The sequence below is a fragment of the Oncorhynchus kisutch genome, linkage group LG13, assembly GCF_002021735.2.
Source record: "Oncorhynchus kisutch isolate 150728-3 linkage group LG13, Okis_V2, whole genome shotgun sequence".
Taxonomy (NCBI): Eukaryota; Metazoa; Chordata; class Actinopteri; order Salmoniformes; family Salmonidae; genus Oncorhynchus; species Oncorhynchus kisutch.
Window position 1 is genome coordinate 227,549 of NC_034186.2, and position 21,809 is coordinate 249,357.

At 42.9% G+C, this 21,809-nt stretch overlaps 2 protein-coding genes across 7 annotated transcripts in view; one reads left to right on the forward strand and one right to left on the reverse strand.

The window, feature by feature from the left end:
- LOC109880614 (adapter protein CIKS) overlaps nt 1–16,477 on the reverse strand; it is a 98,095-nt gene extending 81,618 nt beyond the window's left edge. Inside the window, exons 1-2 of one of the 6 annotated variants that reach the window (XM_031838126.1) lie at nt 15,972–16,477; nt 740–834 (exon numbers count right to left, since the gene is read on the reverse strand). In XM_031838126.1, coding sequence (XP_031693986.1) covers nt 740–783 — 44 coding nt within the window. In that variant the 5' untranslated portion in view covers nt 784–834; nt 15,972–16,477. Of the gene's footprint in view, nt 1–739; nt 836–14,488; nt 14,628–15,971 lie in introns of those variants that run through there. The other 5 variants (XM_031838123.1, XM_031838125.1, XM_031838124.1 and 2 more) reach the window with 5 other exon arrangements.
- A 2,125-nt stretch (nt 16,478–18,602) lies between these two features.
- On the forward strand, nt 18,603–19,076 carry LOC116376680 (cornifin-B-like). The gene has a single exon (XM_031838019.1). It carries the CDS (start codon nt 18,603–18,605, stop codon nt 19,074–19,076), a length of 474 nt encoding a protein of 157 aa, XP_031693879.1.
- The last annotated feature ends 2,733 nt before the right edge of the window (nt 19,077–21,809 follow it).

The window sequence follows — 21,809 nt, forward strand, 5'->3', positions numbered from 1 at the left end:
TGATCAGTCTTCTCCTTGTATGAGCTGAAAGTTTAGAGGGACGGCCAGGTCTTGGTAGATTTGCAGTGGTCTGATACTCCTTCCATTTCAATATTATCGCTTGCACAGTGCTCCTTGGGATGTTTAAAGCTTGGGAAATCTTTTTGTGTCCAAATCCGGCTTTAAACTTCTTCACAACAGTATCTCGGACCTGCCTGGTGTGTTCCTTGTTCTTCATGCTGCTCTCTGCGCTTTTAACGGACCTCTGAGACTATCACAGTGCAGGTGCATTTATACGGAGAATTGATTACACACAGGTGGATTGTATTTATCATCATTAGTCATTTAGGTCAACATTGGATCATTCAGAGATCCTCACTGAACTTCTGGAGAGAGTTTGCTGCACTGAAAGTAAAGGGGCTGAATAATTTTGCACGCCCAATTTTTCCGTTTTTGATTTATCCAATATTTGAAATATCCAATAAATGTCGTTCCACTTCATGATTGTGTCCCACTTGTTGATTCTTCACAAAAAAATAACAGTTTTATATCTTTATGTTTGAAGCCTGAAATGTGTCAAACGGTCGCAAAGTTCAAGGGGGCCGAATACTTTCGCAAGGCACTGTATGCCTTAATTTAGCCCCAAAAATTGACTTATCTTTCATTTGACAAGCTCCTATGAATTTCACATGTTGGTGCCCATGTGTCCTTTTACATGGAAATGCCCCATAGTAGGACATACTGTAGCATGTAGGCCTACCTGTTAGTAGCTGTGGTTGAGTAACAGGGAGTGGGCAGCATCATTCTGTCTGCCACTGGAGGATCAGCTCCTGTCAAGTCCCAGCAACACACAGCCTGCCAAAATAAACATCACAGGTAACTTATGGCAACACACAGCCTGCCAAAATCAACATCACAGGTAACTTATGGCAACACACAGCCTGCCAAAATCAACATCACAGGTAACTTATGGCAACACACAACATCCTGCTAGCAAAGAATGAGGGCAATTCTACAGTAACAGAATGACAGGTTTTTTCACTTTAAAAGTATGCCGAGCTAAAACCAATGATTTCAAAGTTCAACAAACCATACAACTCCATGCACAAGGACTACTTTGAACAATTTACAATGAACATTTGACAAAAACACATTTTCTCCAACAGTGCAGATGTAACAGAATGATGGTAAAATTCCCCTCTGTGGGCACGTTTTCCCAAAACTCCTAAATATCTTCTCTGAGTTAAGATTCAAAGATGTCTATATGTATAAACAATGGGGTGGCACCAAAATCTGTTGGTTATTGAACTGCAGTAAGTGGATTTCCACCCGGTAACAGAATTACATCATGGTCGCTGATCTGTAGTACACAGAAATGCATAAATATGGAAATGAATGTTTGATTTATTTAACTAGGTAAGTCAGTTAAGAACAAATGATTATTTACAATGACGGCCTACCAAGAGGCAAAAGGCCTCCTGCGTGGACGGGGGCTGAGATTAAAAATGTAGGACAAACACATCATGACCAGAACACAGTTCTCTTCATAGTGATGTATCCTGAATTGGTACACAAAGGTAGAAAAATCATAGACGTTTCACTTCAGACAGGACACATATCCCGGGACATACCTCAGACAGGACACATATCCCAGAACATACTTCAGACAGGACACATATCCCAGGGCATACTTCAGACAGGACACATATCCCAGAACATACTTCAGACAGGACACATATCCCAGAACATACTTCAGACAGGACACATATCCCAGGACATACCTCAGACAGGACACATATCCCAGAACATACTTCAGACAGGACACATATCCCAGGGCATACTTCAGACAGGACACATATCCCAGAACATACTTCAGACAGGACACATATCCCAGGACATACTTCAGACAGGACACATATCCCAGGACATACTTCAGACAGGACACATATCCCAGGACATACTTCAGACAGGACACATATCCCAGAACATATTTCAGACAGGACACATATCCCAGGGCATACTTCAGACAGGACACATATCCCAGAACATACTTCAGACAGGACACATATCCCAGAACATACTTCAGACAGGACACATATCCCAGGACATACTTCAGACAGGACACATATCCCAGGACATACTTCAGACAGGACACATATCCCAGAACATACTTCAGACAGGACACATATCCCAGGACATACTTCAGACAGGACACATATCCCAGAACATACTTCAGACAGGACACATATCCCAGAACATACTTCAGACAGGACACATATCCCAGAACATACCTCAGACAGGACACATATCCCAGAACATACTTCAGACAGGACACATATCCCAGAACATACCTCAGACAGGACACATATCCCAGAACATACTTCAGACAGGACACATATCCCAGGACATACTTCAGACAGGACACATATCCCAGAACATACCTCAGACAGGACACATATCCCAGGACACACTTCAGACAGGACACATATCCCAGAACATACTTCAGACAGGACACATATCCCAGAACATACCTCAGACAGGACACATATCCCAGAACATACCTCAGACAGGACACATATCCCAGGACATACTTCAGACAGGACACATATCCCAGGACATACTTCAGACAGGACACATATCCCAGGACATACTTCAGACAGGACACATATCCCAGAACATACTTCAGACAGGACACATATCCCAGAACATACTTCAGACAGGACACATATCCCAGGACATACTTCAGACAGGACACATATCCCAGGACATACTTCAGACAGGACACATATCCCAGGACATACTTCAGACAGGACACATATCCCAGGACATACTTCAGACAGGACACATACCCCAGGACACACTTCAGACAGGACACATATCCCAGAACATACTTCAGACAGGACACATATCCCAGGACATACTTCAGACAGGACACATATCCCAGGACATACTTCAGACAGGACACATACCCCAGGACACACTTCAGACAGGACACATATCCCAGAACATACTTCAGACAGGACACATATCCCAGAACATACTTCAGACAGGACACATACCCCAGGACATACTTCAGACAGGACACATACCCCAGAACATACTTCAGACAGGACACATATCCCAGGACACATACCTCAGACAGGACACATATCCCAGGACACACTTCAGACAGGACACATATCCCAGAACATACTTCAGACAGGACACATATCCCAGAACATACCTCAGACAGGACACATATCCCAGAACATACCTCAGACAGGACACATATCCCAGGACATACTTCAGACAGGACACATATCCCAGGACATACTTCAGACAGGACACATATCCCAGGACATACTTCAGACAGGACACATATCCCAGAACATACTTCAGACAGGACACATATCCCAGAACATACTTCAGACAGGACACATATCCCAGGACATACTTCAGACAGGACACATATCCCAGGACATACTTCAGACAGGACACATATCCCAGGACATACTTCAGACAGGACACATATCCCAGGACATACTTCAGACAGGACACATACCCCAGGACACACTTCAGACAGGACACATATCCCAGAACATACTTCAGACAGGACACATATCCCAGGACATACTTCAGACAGGACACATATCCCAGGACATACTTCAGACAGGACACATACCCCAGGACACACTTCAGACAGGACACATATCCCAGAACATACTTCAGACAGGACACATATCCCAGAACATACTTCAGACAGGACACATACCCCAGGACATACTTCAGACAGGACACATACCCCAGAACATACTTCAGACAGGACACATATCCCAGGACACATACCTCAGACAGGACACATATCCCAGGACACATACCTCAGACAGGACACATATCCCAGGACATACTTCAGACAGGCTATGGTTATTGTCAGTAACCTTATTTATGTTCCTTTAACTCCGCCAGTTTATTCAAACTGTTATCTCCTACCATTCTAATAGATTGGAGACGGTCAGAAAATGTGGTCATCCCAATTTTGTGGTATCCAATTGGTAGTTACAGTCTTGTCTCATCGCTGCAATTCCCATACGGACTCGGGAGAGGCGAAGGCAGAGAGCCGTGCGAAGGGGCTTTCTACTGGGCCCACCCATAACCACAGCCATACTCTGGACCTGGTCATTACCAAGGGGCTTTCTACTGGGCCCACCCATAACCACAGCCATACTCTGAACCTGGTCATTACCAAGGGGCTTTCTACTGGGCCCACCCATAACCACAGCCATACTCTGAACCTGGTTATTACCAAGGGGCTTTCTACTGGGCCCACCCATAACCACAGCCATACTCTGAACCTGGTCATTACCAAGGGGCTTTCTACTGGGCCCACCCATAACCACAGCCATACTCTGAACCTGGTCATTACCAAGGGGCTTTCTACTGGGCCCACCCATAACCACAGCCATACTCTGAACCTGGTCATTACCAAGGGGCTTTCTACTGGGCCCACCCATAACCACAGCCATACTCTGAACCTGGTTATTACCAAGGGGCTTTCTACTGGGCCCACCCATAACCACAGCCATACTCTGAACCTGGTCATTACCAAGGGGCTTTCTACTGGGCCCACCCATAACCACAGCCATACTCTGAACCTGGTCATTACCAAGGGGCTTTCTACTGGGCCCACCCATAACCACAGCCATACTCTGAACCTGGTCATTACCAAGGGGCTTTCTACTGGGCCCACCCATAACCACAGCCATACTCTGAACCTGGTCATTACCAAGGGGCTTTCTACTGGGCCCACCCATAACCACAGCCATACTCTGAACCTGGTCATTACCAAGGGGCTTTCTACTGGGCCCACCCATAACCACAGCCATACTCTGAACCTGGTTATTACCAAGGGGCTTTCTACTGGGCCCACCCATAACCACAGCCATACTCTGAACCTGGTTATTACCAAGGGGCTTTCTACTGGGCCCACCCATAACCACAGCCATACTCTGAACCTGGTCATTACCAAGGGGCTTTCTACTGGGCCCACCCATAACCACAGCCATACTCTGAACCTGGTCATTACCAAGGGGCTTTCTACTGGGCCCACCCATAACCACAGCCATACTCTGAACCAGGTCATTACCAAGGGGCTTTCTACTGGGCCCACCCATAACCACAGCCATACTCTGAACCTGGTCATTACCAAGGGGCTTTCTACTGGGCCCACCCATAACCACAGCCATACTCTGAACCTGGTTATTACCAAGGGGCTTTCTACTGGGCCCACCCATAACCACAGCCATACTCTGAACCTGGTCATTACCAAGGGGCTTTCTACTGGGCCCACCCATAACCACAGCCATACTCTGAACCTGGTCATTACCAAGGGGCTTTCTACTGGGCCCACCCATAACCACAGCCATACTCTGAACCTGGTCATTACCAAGGGGCTTTCTACTGGGCCCACCCATAACCACAGCCATACTCTGAACCTGGTCATTACCAAGGGGCTTTCTACTGGGCCCACCCATAACCACAGCCATACTCTGAACCTGGTCATTACCAAGGGGCTTTCTACTGGGCCCACCCATAACCACAGCCATACTCTGAACCTGGTCATTACCAAGGGGCTTTCTACTGGGCCCACCCATAACCACAGCCATACTCTGAACCTGGTTATTACCAAGGGGCTTTCTACTGGGCCCACCCATAACCACAGCCATACTCTGAACCTGGTTATTACCAAGGGGCTTTCTACTGGGCCCACCCATAACCACAGCCATACTCTGAACCTGGTCATTACCAAGGGGCTTTCTACTGGGCCCACCCATAACCACAGCCATACTCTGAACCTGGTCATTACCAAGGGGCTTTCTACTGGGCCCACCCATAACCACAGCCATACTCTGAACCTGGTCATTACCAAGGGGCTTTCTACTGGGCCCACCCATAACCACAGCCATACTCTGAACCTGGTCATTACCAAGGGGCTTTCTACTGGGCCCACCCATAACCACAGCCATACTCTGAACCTGGTTATTACCAAGGGGCTTTCTACTGGGCCCACCCATAACCACAGCCATACTCTGAACCTGGTCATTACCAAGGGGCTTTCTACTGGGCCCACCCATAACCACAGCCATACTCTGAACCTGGTCATTACCAAGGGGCTTTCTACTGGGCCCACCCATAACCACAGCCATACTCTGAACCTGGTCATTACCAAGGGGCTTTCTACTGGGCCCACCCATAACCACAGCCATACTCGGAACCTGGTCATTACCAAGGGGCTTTCTACTGGGCCCAACCATAACCACAGCCATACTCTGAACCTGGTTATTACCAAGGGGCTTTCTACTGGGCCTACCCATAACCACAGCCATACTCTGAACCTGGTTATTACCAAGGGGCATTCTACTGGGCCCACCCATAACCACAGCCATACTCTGAACCTGGTCATTACCAAGGGGCTTTCTACTGGGCCCACCCATAACCACAGCCATACTCTGAACCTGGTCATTACCAAGGGGCTTTCTACTGGGCCCACCCATAACCACAGCCATACTCTGAACCTGGTCATTACCAAGGGGCTTTCTACTGGGCCCACCCATAACCACAGCCATACGCTGAACCTGGTCATTACCAAGGGGCTTTCTACTGGGCCCACCCATAACCACAGCCATACTCTGAACCTGGTCATTACCAAGGGGTTTTCTACTGGGCCCACCCATAACCACAGCCATACTCTGAACCTGGTTATTACCAAGGGGCTTTCTACTGGGCCCACCCACAACCGCAGCCATACTCTGAACCTGGTCATTACCAAGGGGCTTTCTACTGGGCCCACCCATAACCACAGCCATACTCTGAACCTGGTCATTACCAAGGGGCTTTCTACTGGGCCCACCCATAACCACAGCCATACTCTGGACCTGGTTATTACCAAGGGGCTTTCTACTGGGCCCACCCATAACCACAGCCATACTCTGGACCTGGTTATTACCAAGGGGCTTTCTACTGGGCCCACCCATAACCACAGCCATACTCTGGACCTGGTTATTACCAAGGGGCTTTCTACTGGGCCCACCCATAACCACAGCCATACTCTGGACCTGGTTATTACCAAGGGGCTTTCTGCTGGGCCCACCCATAACCACAGCCATACTCTGGACCTGGTCATTACCAAGGGGCTTTCTACTGGGCCCACCCATAACCACAGCCATACTCTGGACCTGGTTATTACCAAGGGGTTTTCTACTGGGCCCACCCATAACCACAGCCATATTCTGGATCTGGTTATTACCAAGGGGCTTTCTATTGACATATCCTCTATTGTTGATGTTGCTTTCTACTACCTTGTTGCCCATAGCACAGGGTAATACTGAACGCATTATTAAGAAACACATTATTAAGAAACGCTGTCTGACCTCTGAAGTTGCTACAGATTTTATTTAGTGAACAATACTCCACCACCTATTCTGCCTTCCTCCTGTGATGATTTAGTTGATAACTTTAATAGTAATTTTTTTTAACCTTAACCTATTTAACGAGGCAAGTCATTTAAGAACAAATTACTCATTTTCAATGACGGCTTAGGAACAGTGGGTTAACTGCCTGTTCAGGGGCAGAACGACAGATGTTTATATTGTCAGCTCGGGGATTTGATCTTGCAACCTTTCGGTTACTAGTCCAATGCTCTAACCACTAGACTACCATTGATGCCATAGCTCAATTAAGGTTGAAAAAGGACACATCCAAATGGAGAGCCCCTTATATGAGCGAGGAAACTAATCAATTAAAGAGACATTGCAGAAAGACAGAGCAGAAGTGTAGAAAGTCAAAGTTGCAGGTCCACTATGATATTCTGAGAGCAACTAGAAATGCCAAATGGGGTCATTTTATAACGATCACTAATGAGAATAATTTGAGTGCTCTTCTTGACCATTGATGGCCTGATAAATCCTACCCCAGCAAAGTGAGCTTTCCTCCACATCTAAATGTGGTGAGTTTGCACAGACGATACACAACTTTACATGTCTGTGTCACAAGAGGATTTCAGCTCCACGGATAAATTATTAGACAGTATTAGTGATTGAAATACTCACAACTTCCTCCAGCTAAATCAAGACAAGACCGAGGTGCTTATTGTTGGAGCCAAAGCACAGAGAGAGAAGCTGGCCACACATTTTAATTCACCGGAAATAAAGATAAAACACCAGGTAAAAAAAAACGAGTTATTTTAGATTCTTTACAAAATTTCAAATCCCACATTAGGAATGTGACCAAATTAGCATTTTTACCACCTGAGGAACATCTCCAAGGTGCAGCCGTTTCTCTCTCAGGATGATAGAGACTCATCCATGCTTTCATTACAAGCAGGCTTGACTACTGTAATGCTCTCCTGTCTGGTCTACCCAAGAAAGCCATTGGTCAACTGCAAAACATACAGAATGCTACAGCATGGGTACTGACCAAGACCAGATGGAGAGCACACATTACACCAGTTTAATGGTCTCTGTACTGTAAAACATACAGAATGCTGCAGGGTACTGACCAAGACCAGATGGAGAGGACACATTACACCAGTTTTAAGGTCTCTGCACTGGCTGCGAGTTTTAGAATTAATTTGAAGATTCTTCTATTGGTTTTCAACTCAATCCATGATTATACACCCCAATACATGATCAGACATGCTTTAAGTTATGTACCCAGTAGGTCCCTCAGGTCCTCTGGCCTTTTAACTTTCCCAAAGCCCAGGACCAAGAGGCATAGAGAGACAGCCTTTTAACTATCCCAAAGCCTCGGACCAAGAGGCATGGAGAGACAGCCTTTTAACTATCCCAAAGCCAAGGACCAAGAGGCATGGAGAGGCAGCCTTTTAACTATCCCAAAGCCAAGGACCAAGAGGCATGGAGAGGCAGCCTTTTAACTATCCCAAAGCCAAGGACCAAGAGGCATGGAGAGACAGCCTTTTAACTATCCCAAAGCCAAGGACCAAGAGGCATGGAGAGACAGCCTTTAGTTACTATGCCCCCAGCCTCTGGAATAGCCTGCCAGAGAACCTGAGGGGGGCTGAAACTGTGGACATATTTAAAAGGGATTTTAAAACACCTTTTTAGCTTTGCTTTTCCTTAGCGTGCTTTTTAGTTGTTCAGTTTGTGTCATTCTTTTGTTTATCTTATTTGTTTGTTGTGTAGTAACTATTTCAGCTTTTATTTTCATTGTGTTTTGTTAGTTTTGCATTCCATGTCTGAAATGTGCTGTATTAATAAAGCTTGATTTGATGTAGTCATTTTGGCAAATGAATTTAAAATGTAAAGGCTATTGAGTCAACGTGCCGTGCCACCTACAGCTACTCTGCTCATAGGGACTTTTCTGAACCTGTAGCAGTAATTTACCAGCAGTATAGTCTGTTATCTAGTAGCACTAGTGGGGAGGAGGAGGACGTGATGCGAGTTCAGTGGAAATACAAACTCGACTCTCCCTGATGGGAAACCAAACCATCAACATATCCTCATTTAATGTTAATATGTGTCTTGATTGTAGGCATACATGTCTTCAAATGGCTCTCTATTCCCTATTTAGTGCAAAAGAAGGGCACTATATAGGGTGAAGGGTGTCATTTGGGACACATCATGCAGGCACACAGTCCAGGTTTATAAATTCTCGGTTAGAAACCATACAGTCAGTCCAGAGTTATAAAAGTTCAAGTTTATGATATGTGTGAAAGCTGGCTGGCCTCAGGTAGTCTAGGGGCAACTACAATATTCAGGTACACAACATTCCAGCTCTTTTACAAAGTTCTGTGTTTTTACATAGATGGATAACCAACCATCAGAAGTTCTGTGTTTTTACATAGACGGATAACCAACCATCAGAAGTTCTGTGTTTTTACATAGACGGATAACCAACCATCAGAAGTTCTGTGTTTTTACATGGTTACATTGGTGTAATGAAACCTGAGTCATTTAATACAATATTTAAGGTGAGGACAGGTTTGGGTTTTTGACAGCTTGATTGAATCGGAGTATTTATAATTTACTATGGTTTGGGAAAGAGGTATCTGTTCCGTCTCCAGGTGTGATGCACAAAGCCTAGAGCAGGGGTATGTAACTAGATTCAGCTGTCAGAGCAAATGGTCAGGGGACGGAAAATAATGAACACACTGCAAATTGAGCATAAATAAAGGCATAAAGAGAAATGTAAAAATAAAATCCGCCTGTTGCAGACCCCTGGCCTAGAGGCTATACATCTCAGAACGTTTCGCTGATGAAGTCATTGTAGTCAGTCACGTTTTCCACTGAAACAGCAGTGGCAGTAGCGTTGACCCTGATTCAGAACAGAAGCTGAACTCATATTTTCCAACAGTTCACATTCTGCTTGACATGGTCACACCCTGCGTGAGCAGCAGCGCATGCAAAGGTGCACAGAAACTGCCCCCGAGACATCTATCCTATCGACCGCAAAAATCTGCGTTGAGTGCAATTTCGATTGGTGCCTCTTCCTGTCGCTTTCCTGTGTTCAGATCTACGGTCTGTCAGTTATCAAAATGAACTTTCAGAAGCTTTTATTGTGACACTGAATTTAAAATGTCAGAAGTTGACTTTCTGATTCTTGACATGGAAAATACTACATGCATGTGCATTACACCCTGGACTAGAGCTAGAAGACGCACCTGGACCAGAGCTAGACGCGCCTTGCAATTGTACCTTCAGAACAAAATATTCAGGAAATGATTAGTTTTTTTATTGCAACAAATCTTTACCAATAACATATAAACGTTGGGAAAGAAACATGACCAGATCCCGTACTGCGGTGGATACATAAAGGAGAGTAGATACATGCACTTCAACTAGTACTTTAGCTCCATTTTAGCAGTAGCTTGGTGGTAGTTGAACAAATTCAAATCTAGGTAGTGTTTTCAGAAGTTGATTACTTTTTTGCCATCTAGGGGTGTAGGTAACTACTGGAATTACACAATACTTGGTTGACATAGGCAATCATTTCCTTTTTCACCGTCACAAGTGCCAAATTCTCACTTTTAAAAAGTTTTTAAATAGGCTAAATTACCTTGTGGTAACATATGACCCAATAGTGATCTGTTCTTGCAATTTGTATTCAATGACATTCCAGATTTGCATAAGACCATTTTTAACTAAGTATTTGGATGTAGCAAACTCATTCTTAACTAAGTATTTGGATGTAGCAAACTCATTTTTAACTAAGTATTTGGATGTAGCAAACTCATTCTTAACTAAGTATTTGGATGTAGCAAACTCATTTTTAACTAAGTATTTGGATGTAGCAAACTCATTCTTAACTAAGTATTTGGATGTAGCAAACTCATTTTTAACTAAGTATTTGGATGTAGCAAACTCATTTTTAACTAAGTATTTGGATGTAGCAAACTCATTCTTAACTAAGTATTTGGATGTAGCAAACTCATTTTTAACTAAGTATTTGGATGTAGCAAACTCATTCTTAACTAAGTATTTGGATGTAGCAAACTCATTTTTAACTAAGTATTTGGATGTAGCAAACTCATTTTTAACTAAGTATTTGGATGTAGCAAACTCATTTTTAACTAAGTATTTGGATGTAGCAAACTCATTCTTAACTAAGTATTTGGATGTAGCAAACTCATTCTTAACTAAGTATTTGGATGTAGCAAACTCATTTTTAACTAAGTATTTGGATGTAGCAAACTCATTCTTAACTAAGTATTTGGATGTAGCAAACTCATTTTTAACTAAGTATTTGGATGTAGCAAACTCATTCTTAACTAAGTATTTGGATGTAGCAAACTCATTTTTAACTAAGTATTTGGATGTAGCAAACTCATTTTTAACTAAGTATTTGGATGTAGCAAACTCATTTTTAACTAAGTATTTGGATGTAGCAAACTCATTTTTAACTAAGTATTTGGATGTAGCAAACTCATTTTTAACTAAGTATTTGGATGTAGCAAACTCATTTTTAACAAAGTATTTGGATGTAGCAAACTCATTTTTAACTAAGTATTTGGATGTAGCAAACTCATTTTTAACTAAGTATTTGGATGTAGCAAACTCATTTTTAACTAAGTATTTGGATGTAGCAAACTCATTCTTAACTAAGTATTTGGATGTAGCAAACTCATTTTTAACTAAGTATTTGGATGTAGCAAACTCATTTTTAACTAAGTATTTGGATGTAGCAAACTCATTTTTAACTAAGTATTTGGATGTAGCAAACTCATTTTTAACTAAGTATTTGGATGTAGCAAACTCATTCTTAACTAAGTATTTGGATGTAGCAAACTCATTCTTAACTAAGTATTTGGATGTAGCAAACTCATTTTTAACTAAGTATTTGGATGTAGCAAACTCATTTTTAACTAAGTATTTGGATGTAGCAAACTCATTTTTAACTAAGTATTTGGATGTAGCAAACTCATTTTTAACTAAGTATTTGGATGTAGCAAACTCATTTTTAACTAAGTATTTGGATGTAGCAAACTCATTTTTAACTAAGTATTTGGATGTAGCAAACTCATTTTTAACTAAGTATTTGGATGTAGCAAACTCATTTTTAACTAAGTATTTGGATGTAGCAAACTCATTTTTAACTAAGTATTTGGATGTAGCAAACTCATTTTTAACTAAGTATTTGGATGTAGCAAACTCATTCTTAACTAAGTATTTGGATGTAGCAAACTCATTTTTAACTAAGTATTTGGATGTAGCAAACTCATTTTTAACTAAGTATTTGGATGTAGCAAACTCATTTTTAACTAAGTATTTGGATGTAGCAAACTCATTCTTAACTAAGTATTTGGATGTAGCAAACTCATTTTTAACTAAGTATTTGGATGTAGCAAACTCATTTTTAACTAAGTATTTGGATGTAGCAAACTCATTTTTAACTAAGTATTTGGATGTAGCAAACTCATTTTTAACTAAGTATTTGGATGTAGCAAACTCATTTTTAACTAAGTATTTGGATGTAGCAAACTCATTTTTAACTAAGTATTTGGATGTAGCAAACTCATTCTTAACTAAGTATTTGGATGTAGCAAACTCATTTTTAACTAAGTATTTGGATGTAGCAAACTCATTCTTAACTAAGTATTTGGATGTAGCAAACTCATTTTTAACTAAGTATTTGGATGTAGCAAACTCATTCTTAACTAAGTATTTGGATGTAGCAAACTCATTTTTAACTAAGTATTTGGATGTAGCAAACTCATTTTTAACTAAGTATTTGGATGTAGCAAACTCATTCTTAACTAAGTATTTGGATGTAGCAAACTCATTTTTAACTCAGTATTTGGATGTAGCAAACTCATTCTTAACTAAGTATTTGGATGTAGCAAACTCATTCTTAACTAAGTATTTGGATGTAGCAAACTCATTTTTAACTCAGTATTTGGATGTAGCAAACTCATTTTTAACTCAGTATTTGGATGTAGCAAACTCATTCTTAACTAAGTATTTGGATGTAGCAAACTCATTCTTAACTAAGTATTTGGATGTAGCAAACTCATTCTTAACTAAGTATTTGGATGTAGCAAACCCATTCTTAACTAAGTATTTGGATGTAGCAAACTCATTTTTAACTAAGTATTTGGATGTAGCAAACTCATTCTTAACTCAGTATTTGGATGTAGCAAACTCATTTTTAACTAAGTATTTGGATGTAGCAAACTCATTCTTAACTAAGTATTTGGATGTAGCAAACTCATTTTTAACTAAGTATTTGGATGTAGCAAACTCATTCTTAACTAAGTATTTGGATGTAGCAAACTCATTCTTAACTAAGTATTTGGATGTAGCAAACTCATTTTTAACTAAGTATTTGGATGTAGCAAACTCATTTTTAACTAAGTATTTGGATGTAGCAAACTCATTTTTAACTAAGTATTTGGATGTAGCAAACTCATTCTTAACTCAGTATTTGGATGTAGCAAACTCATTCTTAACTAAGTATTTGGATGTAGCAAACTCATTTTTAAAAGTAACTCCAGTTAAGTAAACTATATTTTTCTTAAAGCCTTTTGGGGGACCGCACCAAATTCACATAGAAATGTGAGTCATAGATCTTTCATTCTCTTTGAAAGCAAATCTAAGAAGCAGTAGAGCTGGTCTATGTGTGCTATTTCTATGCTTCCCGTTCATAAGATTAGTTTGTCTTTTACTTTCAGTTTTGTAAACCCGCTTCAAACAGCTGAAAATACAATATTTAGTTATGGAAATATATATTTCACAAGGGTGTAGATGGTACAATGATCTATCTATCTACATAAATGACTGTTTGTTCTGTTACATACACTAAAATTAGGTTAACTATGATAATTTTAGCAACCATGAGCAATTTCTGCACAGTGCATATTTAAGGGTAGCTTTAGTGCTGTTTAACTTCTTCCATTGTGAAGTAATTGATAGATTGGTAAACTATATTTTCAGAGTAGCTTCCTGGTGTAAGTGAAAAAGATGAGATCCACATCTCATATTAACCAGGGCACAGTGCTCTAGAAGGCTATTTCACCTACCTCATGTTCAAAAGAAGGATTTTAGTCCAGATCTGACGGTTTGTTCAAAAAGTTGAAAATCGAAGATTCGGTATGGTATGTATGTCACGACACTCGCTCAAGTGACACTGCCAAGAGAGAAAAGTTCACCAAGCCCAGCCTCCTCTCTTCGGTCAATAAACTGACGTTGTTTGCATAGATCTGTATACGTCATGACAAACTCAACACGTTGATGGCAGCATGAGAGGTAACATTTATAGCTGAGGAACAATAGCGGTTCTCACATTAATCATTTTAGGCTGCAGCTGCAACAAACACAATATACCTATACAATGTAGCTATTTTGAATAATTTTGTCATTAATCAAGCCATCGCTAACACCTGCATTGCTAGCAGTATGGATTAAGATCATAACCAAACTGTTGCTGAGATATTGGATGTGAGACTTCCAAGGAGGAAATAGCTTTTGCTGAAACTCATGCATATGCTTGCAGTCATACCCGAATAGCCCAACCTGGGAGCAACTTCCAAAGAGGCTGAGAAGCGAACCATCACTGAGCCAGCTACAGGACAACATCATCCGTATCCTCGCTGCTAAAATCAGAGAGCGCAGATGACAACAAGGACTTGGTGAAATAACACTGTCTGCATCATTAACCTGAAGAAAGCGATTGATTTGAATTCTGAGGAAGTAAAAAATCTGAAGCAGCAGAACGCAACATTGAAAACTCAGGTTGCAAAGCAAGAGAAGAAACTCACTGAAATGGAGTAAATGGTAAACGAGACAGACCCGTAGGGTCGGAGATGGAATCTTCGAATTTACGGAATCGCAGAAAGAGCTGAGGAGAACATCAAAGCAAAAGTGAAGGACATTTGCAGGACAATAGTCAGGGGATTGAGCAAAATGTTGTTGCAGGTTCTCTGTGTCACGTTGGCATGAATGATTTATTTATTTTTGCCCAAATTACGCCGTGCGGTGTAAAAGCACGGGGACAAAGACCAAACAAACACGTAACAAAAACACTGGGTTGAAACCCAAACAAAAGAGCGAGGAGTACCTTGAATAAATACACACACGCACAACGATTGTCACACGGGACGAGACCCGTAATCATCTGGCAATCCACAATGGCACGAAAGCCCAAAACACACAGCACAGGTGCTCACACGCACCAACGGACATTGTAAGAATAATAAACCCCAACATGTTGAATAAAGGGCACATACAATCAGTGGGAATAGGGGGCACACTTATGGTGTTCGCAATGAAAGTTCCAGACGGATCCGTGACAGCCGGGGTAGGCTGAGAGATGGGGAGAACCACCGCGTCCAGTGATTATGAGATTAATCTCCAGGACAGTGAGGGATCGGACATGGAAAAATGACTATGTAAATGTAACAGTTGTTAAAGTACTATGTGAATTTCACCAGGTTCATATATCAATATGTTGTGTTGATTTGTTATGCATGCCTGCATCCTGGGAGAAGGGGAGTGTGTACTTACGTTTTGCCCGGCGTGCTCAAGTCATTTTGATGCACTGAGAGAGGTAGGCACGCTTTTTCTGTCTTCAGAAAAGTTTGATTCTTTTAAGTACAAAGTCATACACACAGTGTTTTGTTCATGAATAATGATGTATATTTAGAGGTTACTCATAAGTGGAATGTATTGTTAAGATGCACTTGTAATTGTACTTTTTATGGTGATATCAACATTCTGAATTCAACATGTGGTTAATAGCTAGCTAAGGTATTAGCAGGCTATTCTATGTGTGAACGATGGCTAGCTCCTCGAATGATCCCAGTCCCTCCTATTGTGTATCTGTTGTAGAAAGAGGCGACGATTCTCAGAACAGATGTGCTCTACAAATGTTTTATTTCCTTTTGGATGCAGAGAGTCAGTTCTGCTTGATTAAAACTACCTGATCTCCAAAGTCCACGTTTATAGTCTATCAACCACACACGACGCAGAGTTACAGCGGTGCAGCATAGCACCAGCTACAAGAACAACAATCTGAGGTTCAATAAGGACCAGGGGCGGAACCAGAGGGGTGTCCCAAATATGTCATTCGCTACTGGCAGTTTAATGCTGATTGACATCTCATTTCACCTCTTGTTGAAAGAAGCATTTATTTTGACTTTCGGCGGCACACTTTTCAAATCGAGGAAGAGAGAATATTAATGTTGGTTGCTAGATACAGAAGAAGAAGAACATACAGAAGAATGTTCCGTTCCCTAGTTTCTGTGTTGTAGTTTGTGTATTTGAGTGTGTGTTTTAGGAGATGGCTACCTGAAATCTCCCAAGCAGCTGATTGGTCGACTCCACGGCTAATTGGAGCTGACCCCGCCCCCTCGTCAAGTTACAGCTGAATCCCACTAGACTCCTTCTCCAGTTATAAAAGCCAGTGTTCTGTTGTTCAGGAGAGATGTATTTTTTTGCTGAGAGAGACTTTCGCTGAGAGAGAGGAGGCTGATGCTTATATCATGTTGGGTTGTTGCTAAGAGATTTGGTATGTCCTGTGTTAGTTTGTTGCTCAGAGAGAGCTTCTTTAATGTCCTGAGTTAGTTTTTTTCCCAGTTTTGTTGTGAAGTGGTTTGTAATATTCTTTCATTTGTTCCCAGGGAGGAAGGGGAAGGCACCTAGGGAGTGCTTAGGCAAGAGGCCCGCAGGCATACATATACCTGTAATATATTGTAATGACCTGACTAGATCATAAAGGAACAATTGTCCAGACAGAGGGTTGAGTTTAAGAATTGACGGTTAATTAACCCAACTTTACACAGGCTACTGTCTGGCCGTAGCCCACGCCAAATAAATTAAAGATACCCCACAAACCAACCGTGACCTTCTCTTGTGAAACCCAGACGTAGGAGAGAGAACAAAGGCTAAACCTGGTCTTAACTTCCGATGCTCCATCCCCCTGCCCAACCCCCCCTCCACGCCACTCCGCCAACCGCCAGGGTGCCCGGCATCAGAACATTCCAGGCATTCCCGTGATTGGCAGATAGCAGGTTGATTGGCATGTCGGACCCCGCGAACACTGGGTACTGGTAAGTACAACACAACCACCTATTAGCCTAACACATAAAACACAGCTGTCTGTGGGTCGCTACAATATTCACTATCTAGGCACACTAGTAGGTAAGACCTGGGCGGACCACCCCCTGTATTTTGGTTAGTGCACCAGGTGATGGTAAGTAGTGGGTAGGCAGGTTAGAGAGGAGAGGGGGCTTTGATATTTACTTTCTTTGCTTTGGTTCCGTCCAGCCTTTTCCCCATATTACCGTGTGAAGGAATAAATTCCTAGTAAATGGTCAATTCTGTCTTGTCATCCTTACTCACATCTACAGTCCATATACCTCTTTCACTTCATGTTGAGTTGTAGCAGGGTGTTGCGTTCCCTCTTCATAGGGGCGAGCGTAACAAAGATAATATTTCCACAGCTCCACAAGCTCCTTTCGCGATTGGCGAAAGCATATTTGAAGTAAGTTAAGATTTCGCATCGGGTTTAGGTTTCCTTAACAACTTTTACGAAAGTTGAGTCACTGTAAGTTAACTGTCTGGAGCCAAAGGCCTAAAGTTAACAGAGTTAATCAGATAAGAGATCGGTTCCCAATTTAGCCTAACATTGTTTACATCTGTGCTAGTAATACACGCATATACAGTGCAGTGTCGTAAATTACAGTATATGAATGTCGCGCTAATGTGGGGTAACTAGTAGGCTACAGCTGTCAGTGTTCAGCAAGTTAACATTCAGCAATTTGAAATCCATTAACTCAGATTTTCGTACTTCAACTCAAAACAAACAATTGTTATTATTAATCTGTTAATGTTACTCAAACGATTACCACAGTTTGCAGATAGCCCGTTTGCTATCATCAAGGTGTAAAATTATAGCTAGCTGAGTTACTTACTGCAGAGTAGGGCTAGTCGTTATCTAATAGTTACTTACTGCAGAGTAGGGCTAGTCGTTATCTAATAGTTACTTACTGCAGAGTAGGGCTAGCCGTTATCTAATAGTTACTTAGACTGGTAGTAGTTTTAAGGTACAGTCATGATAATTGGACTAAAATGTGGGTAATTGGATGCTTAGATGTAACCATAGACAGTCTTATTTTTGCATAGGGTCAATTAAACATGACAAGAAAGGGAGAGATATCGGACTTCTTTTTAAAGAAGCACAAACAGAGCCCAGCCCTTGCATCACCACCGGGCCCCAGCCCTTGCATCACCACCGGGCCCCAGCCCTTGCATCACCACCGGGCCCCAGCCCTTGCATCACCACCGGGCCCCAGCCCTTGCATCACCACCGGGCCCCAGCCCTTGCATCACCACCGGGCCCCAGCCCTTGCATCACCACCGGGCCCCAGCCCTTGCATCACCACCGGGCCCCAGCCCTTGCATCACCACCGGGCCCCAGCCCTTGCATCACCACCGGGCCCCAGCCCTTGCATCACCACCGGGCCCCAGCCCTTGCATCACCACCGGGCCCCAGCCCTTGCATCACCACCGGGCCCCAGCCCTTGCATCACCACCGGGCCCCAGCCACCGGGCCCCCAAAAAAAATGCATCAAGCACCAGATGTGCTGTTCCAAAAGAACCCAATGGTAGGACAGGCCTTTACTTTAAACTACACCCAATGGTAGGCCAGGCCTTTACTTTAAACTACACCCAACGGTAGGCCAGGCCTTTACTTTAAACTACACCCAACGGTAGGCCAGGCCTTTACTTTAAACTACACCCAACGGTAGGCCAGGCCTTTACTTTAAACTACACCCAACGGTAGGCCAGGCCTTTACTTTAAACTACACCCAATGGTAGGCCAGGCCTTTACTTTAAACTACACCCAACGGTAGGCCAGGCCTTTACTTTAAACTACACCCAACGGTAGGCCAGGCCTTTACTTTAAACTACACCCAACGGTAGGCCAGGCCTTTACTTTAAACTACACCCAACGGTAGGCCAGGCCTTTACTTTAAACTACACCCAACGGTAGGCCAGGCCTTTACTTCAAACTACACCCAACGGTAGGCCAGGCCTTTACTTTAAACTACACCCAACGGTAGGCCAGGCCTTTACTTTGAACTACACCCAACGGTAGGCCAGGCCTTTACTTTAAACTACACCCAACGGTAGGCCAGGCCTTTACTTTAAACTACACCCAACGGTAGGCCAGGCCTTTACTTTAAACTACACCCAACGGTAGGCCAGGCCTTTACTTTAAACTACACCCAATGGTAGGCCAGGCCTTTACTTTAAACTACACCCAACGGTAGGCCAGGCCTTTACTTTAAACTACACCCAACGGTAGGCCAGGCCTTTACTTTAAACTACACCCAACGGTAGGCCAGGCCTTTACTTTAAACTACACCCAACGGTAGGCCAGGCCTTTACTTTAAACTACACCCAACGGTAGGCCAGGCCTTTACTTTAAACTACACCCAATGGTAGGCCAGGCCTTTACTTTGAACTACACCCAACGGTAGGCCAGGCCTTTACTTTAAACTACACCCAACGGTAGGCCAGGCCTTTACTTTAAACTACACCCAACGGTAGGCCAGGCCTTTACTTTAAACTACACCCAACGGTAGGCCAGGCCTTTACTTTAAACTACACCCAATGGTAGGCCAGGCCTTTACTTTAAACTACACCCAACGGTAGGCCAGGCCTTTACTTTAAACTACACCCAACGGTAGGCCAGGCCTTTACTTTAAACTACACCCAACGGTAGGCCAGGCCTTTACTTTAAACTACACCCAACGGTAGGCCAGGCCTTTACTTTAAACTACACCCAACGGTAGGCCAGGCCTTTACTTTAAACTACACCCAACGGTAGGCCAGGCCTTTACTTTAAACTACACCCAACGGTAGGCCAGGCCTTTACTTTAAACTACACCCAACGGTAGGCCAGGCCTTTACTTTAAACTACACCCAACGGTAGGCCAGGCCTTTACTTTAAACTACACCCAATGGTAGGCCAGGCCTTTACTTTGAACTACACCCAACGGTAGGCCAGGCCTTTACTTTAAACTACACCCAACGGTAGGCCAGGCCTTTACTTTAAACTACACCCAACGGTAGGCCAGGCCTTTACTTTAAACTACACCCAACGGTAGGCCAGGCCTTTACTTTAAACTACACCCAATGGTAGGCCAGGCCTTTACTTTAAACTACACCCAACGGTAGGCCAGGCCTTTACTTTAAACTACACCCAACGGTAGGCCAGGCCTTTACTTTAAACTACACCCAACGGTAGGCCAGGCCTTTACTTTAAACTACACCCAACGGTAGGCCAGGCCTTTACTTTGAACTACACCCAATGGTAGGCCAGGCCTTTACTTTAAACTACACCCAACGGTAGGCCAGGCCTTTACTTTAAACTACACCCAACGGTAGGCCAGGCCTTTACTTTAAACTACACCCAACGGTAGGCCAGGCCTTTACTTTAAACTACACCCAATGGTAGGCCAGGCCTTTACTTTAAACTACACCCAATGGTAGGCCAGGCCTTTACTTTAAACTACACCCAACGGTAGGCCAGGCCTTTACTTTAAACTACACCCAACGGTAGGCCAGGCCTTTACTTTAAATACACATTTAAGTTAGCAGCTGTTATATTTTAATCTTGTGGATCCCTTAATTATGCATTTCCATGGAGATATGACACATTATTTAACGTGTATTTCAGACATTACAAGATCCAGAGAAGAGGGTCCTGTACAGACGTGTTTGAAAACATTTCCCAGAACTCAGCATGGTACTAGGGAAAAGGGCTTTCTCCAGCTCCTGGTATAAAGGACAATTCATGGCTTGAATATTCTGTAAGTCAAGATTCAACTTATTGTTTCGCCTGTTGGTATTTTTCTCTGGCCAATACACCTGAATCTGCCTTCACAGGTTTTTGTACCTGGGAAAAGGCGCTGTTTAAAAATTCTGGGTTTTAAATTTTACCTTTATTTTACTAGGCAAGTCAGTTAAGAACAAATTCTTATTTTCAATGACGGCCTAGGAACAGTGGGTTAACTGTCTGCTCAGGGGCAGAACGACAGATTTGGACCTTGTCAGCTCAGGGATTCGAACTTGCAACCTTTCGGTTACTAGTCCAACGCTCTAACCACTAGGCTACCCTGCCGTCTCCATTCGAATGCATAGCATATCAATGCTATGTATGCTTGGAATCAGCATCAAAGGGCTATTGACAGCAACTCATCAATGTTAGATGTCATGAATGAGGACCGGAAAAAGAAAGTGGAGGAAAACTGTACTGACATTAAAACAATTACAGATGTGCTCCTCTTAACTGCCACTCAAAATATAGCGCAGAGAGGTCATCGAGAGACCTAG

Coding starts and splice junctions, on each gene's coding strand:
- LOC116376680 (XM_031838019.1), top strand. CDS start 18,603: ATGACAAGAAAGGGAGAGATATCGGACTTCTTTTTAAAGAAGCACAAA.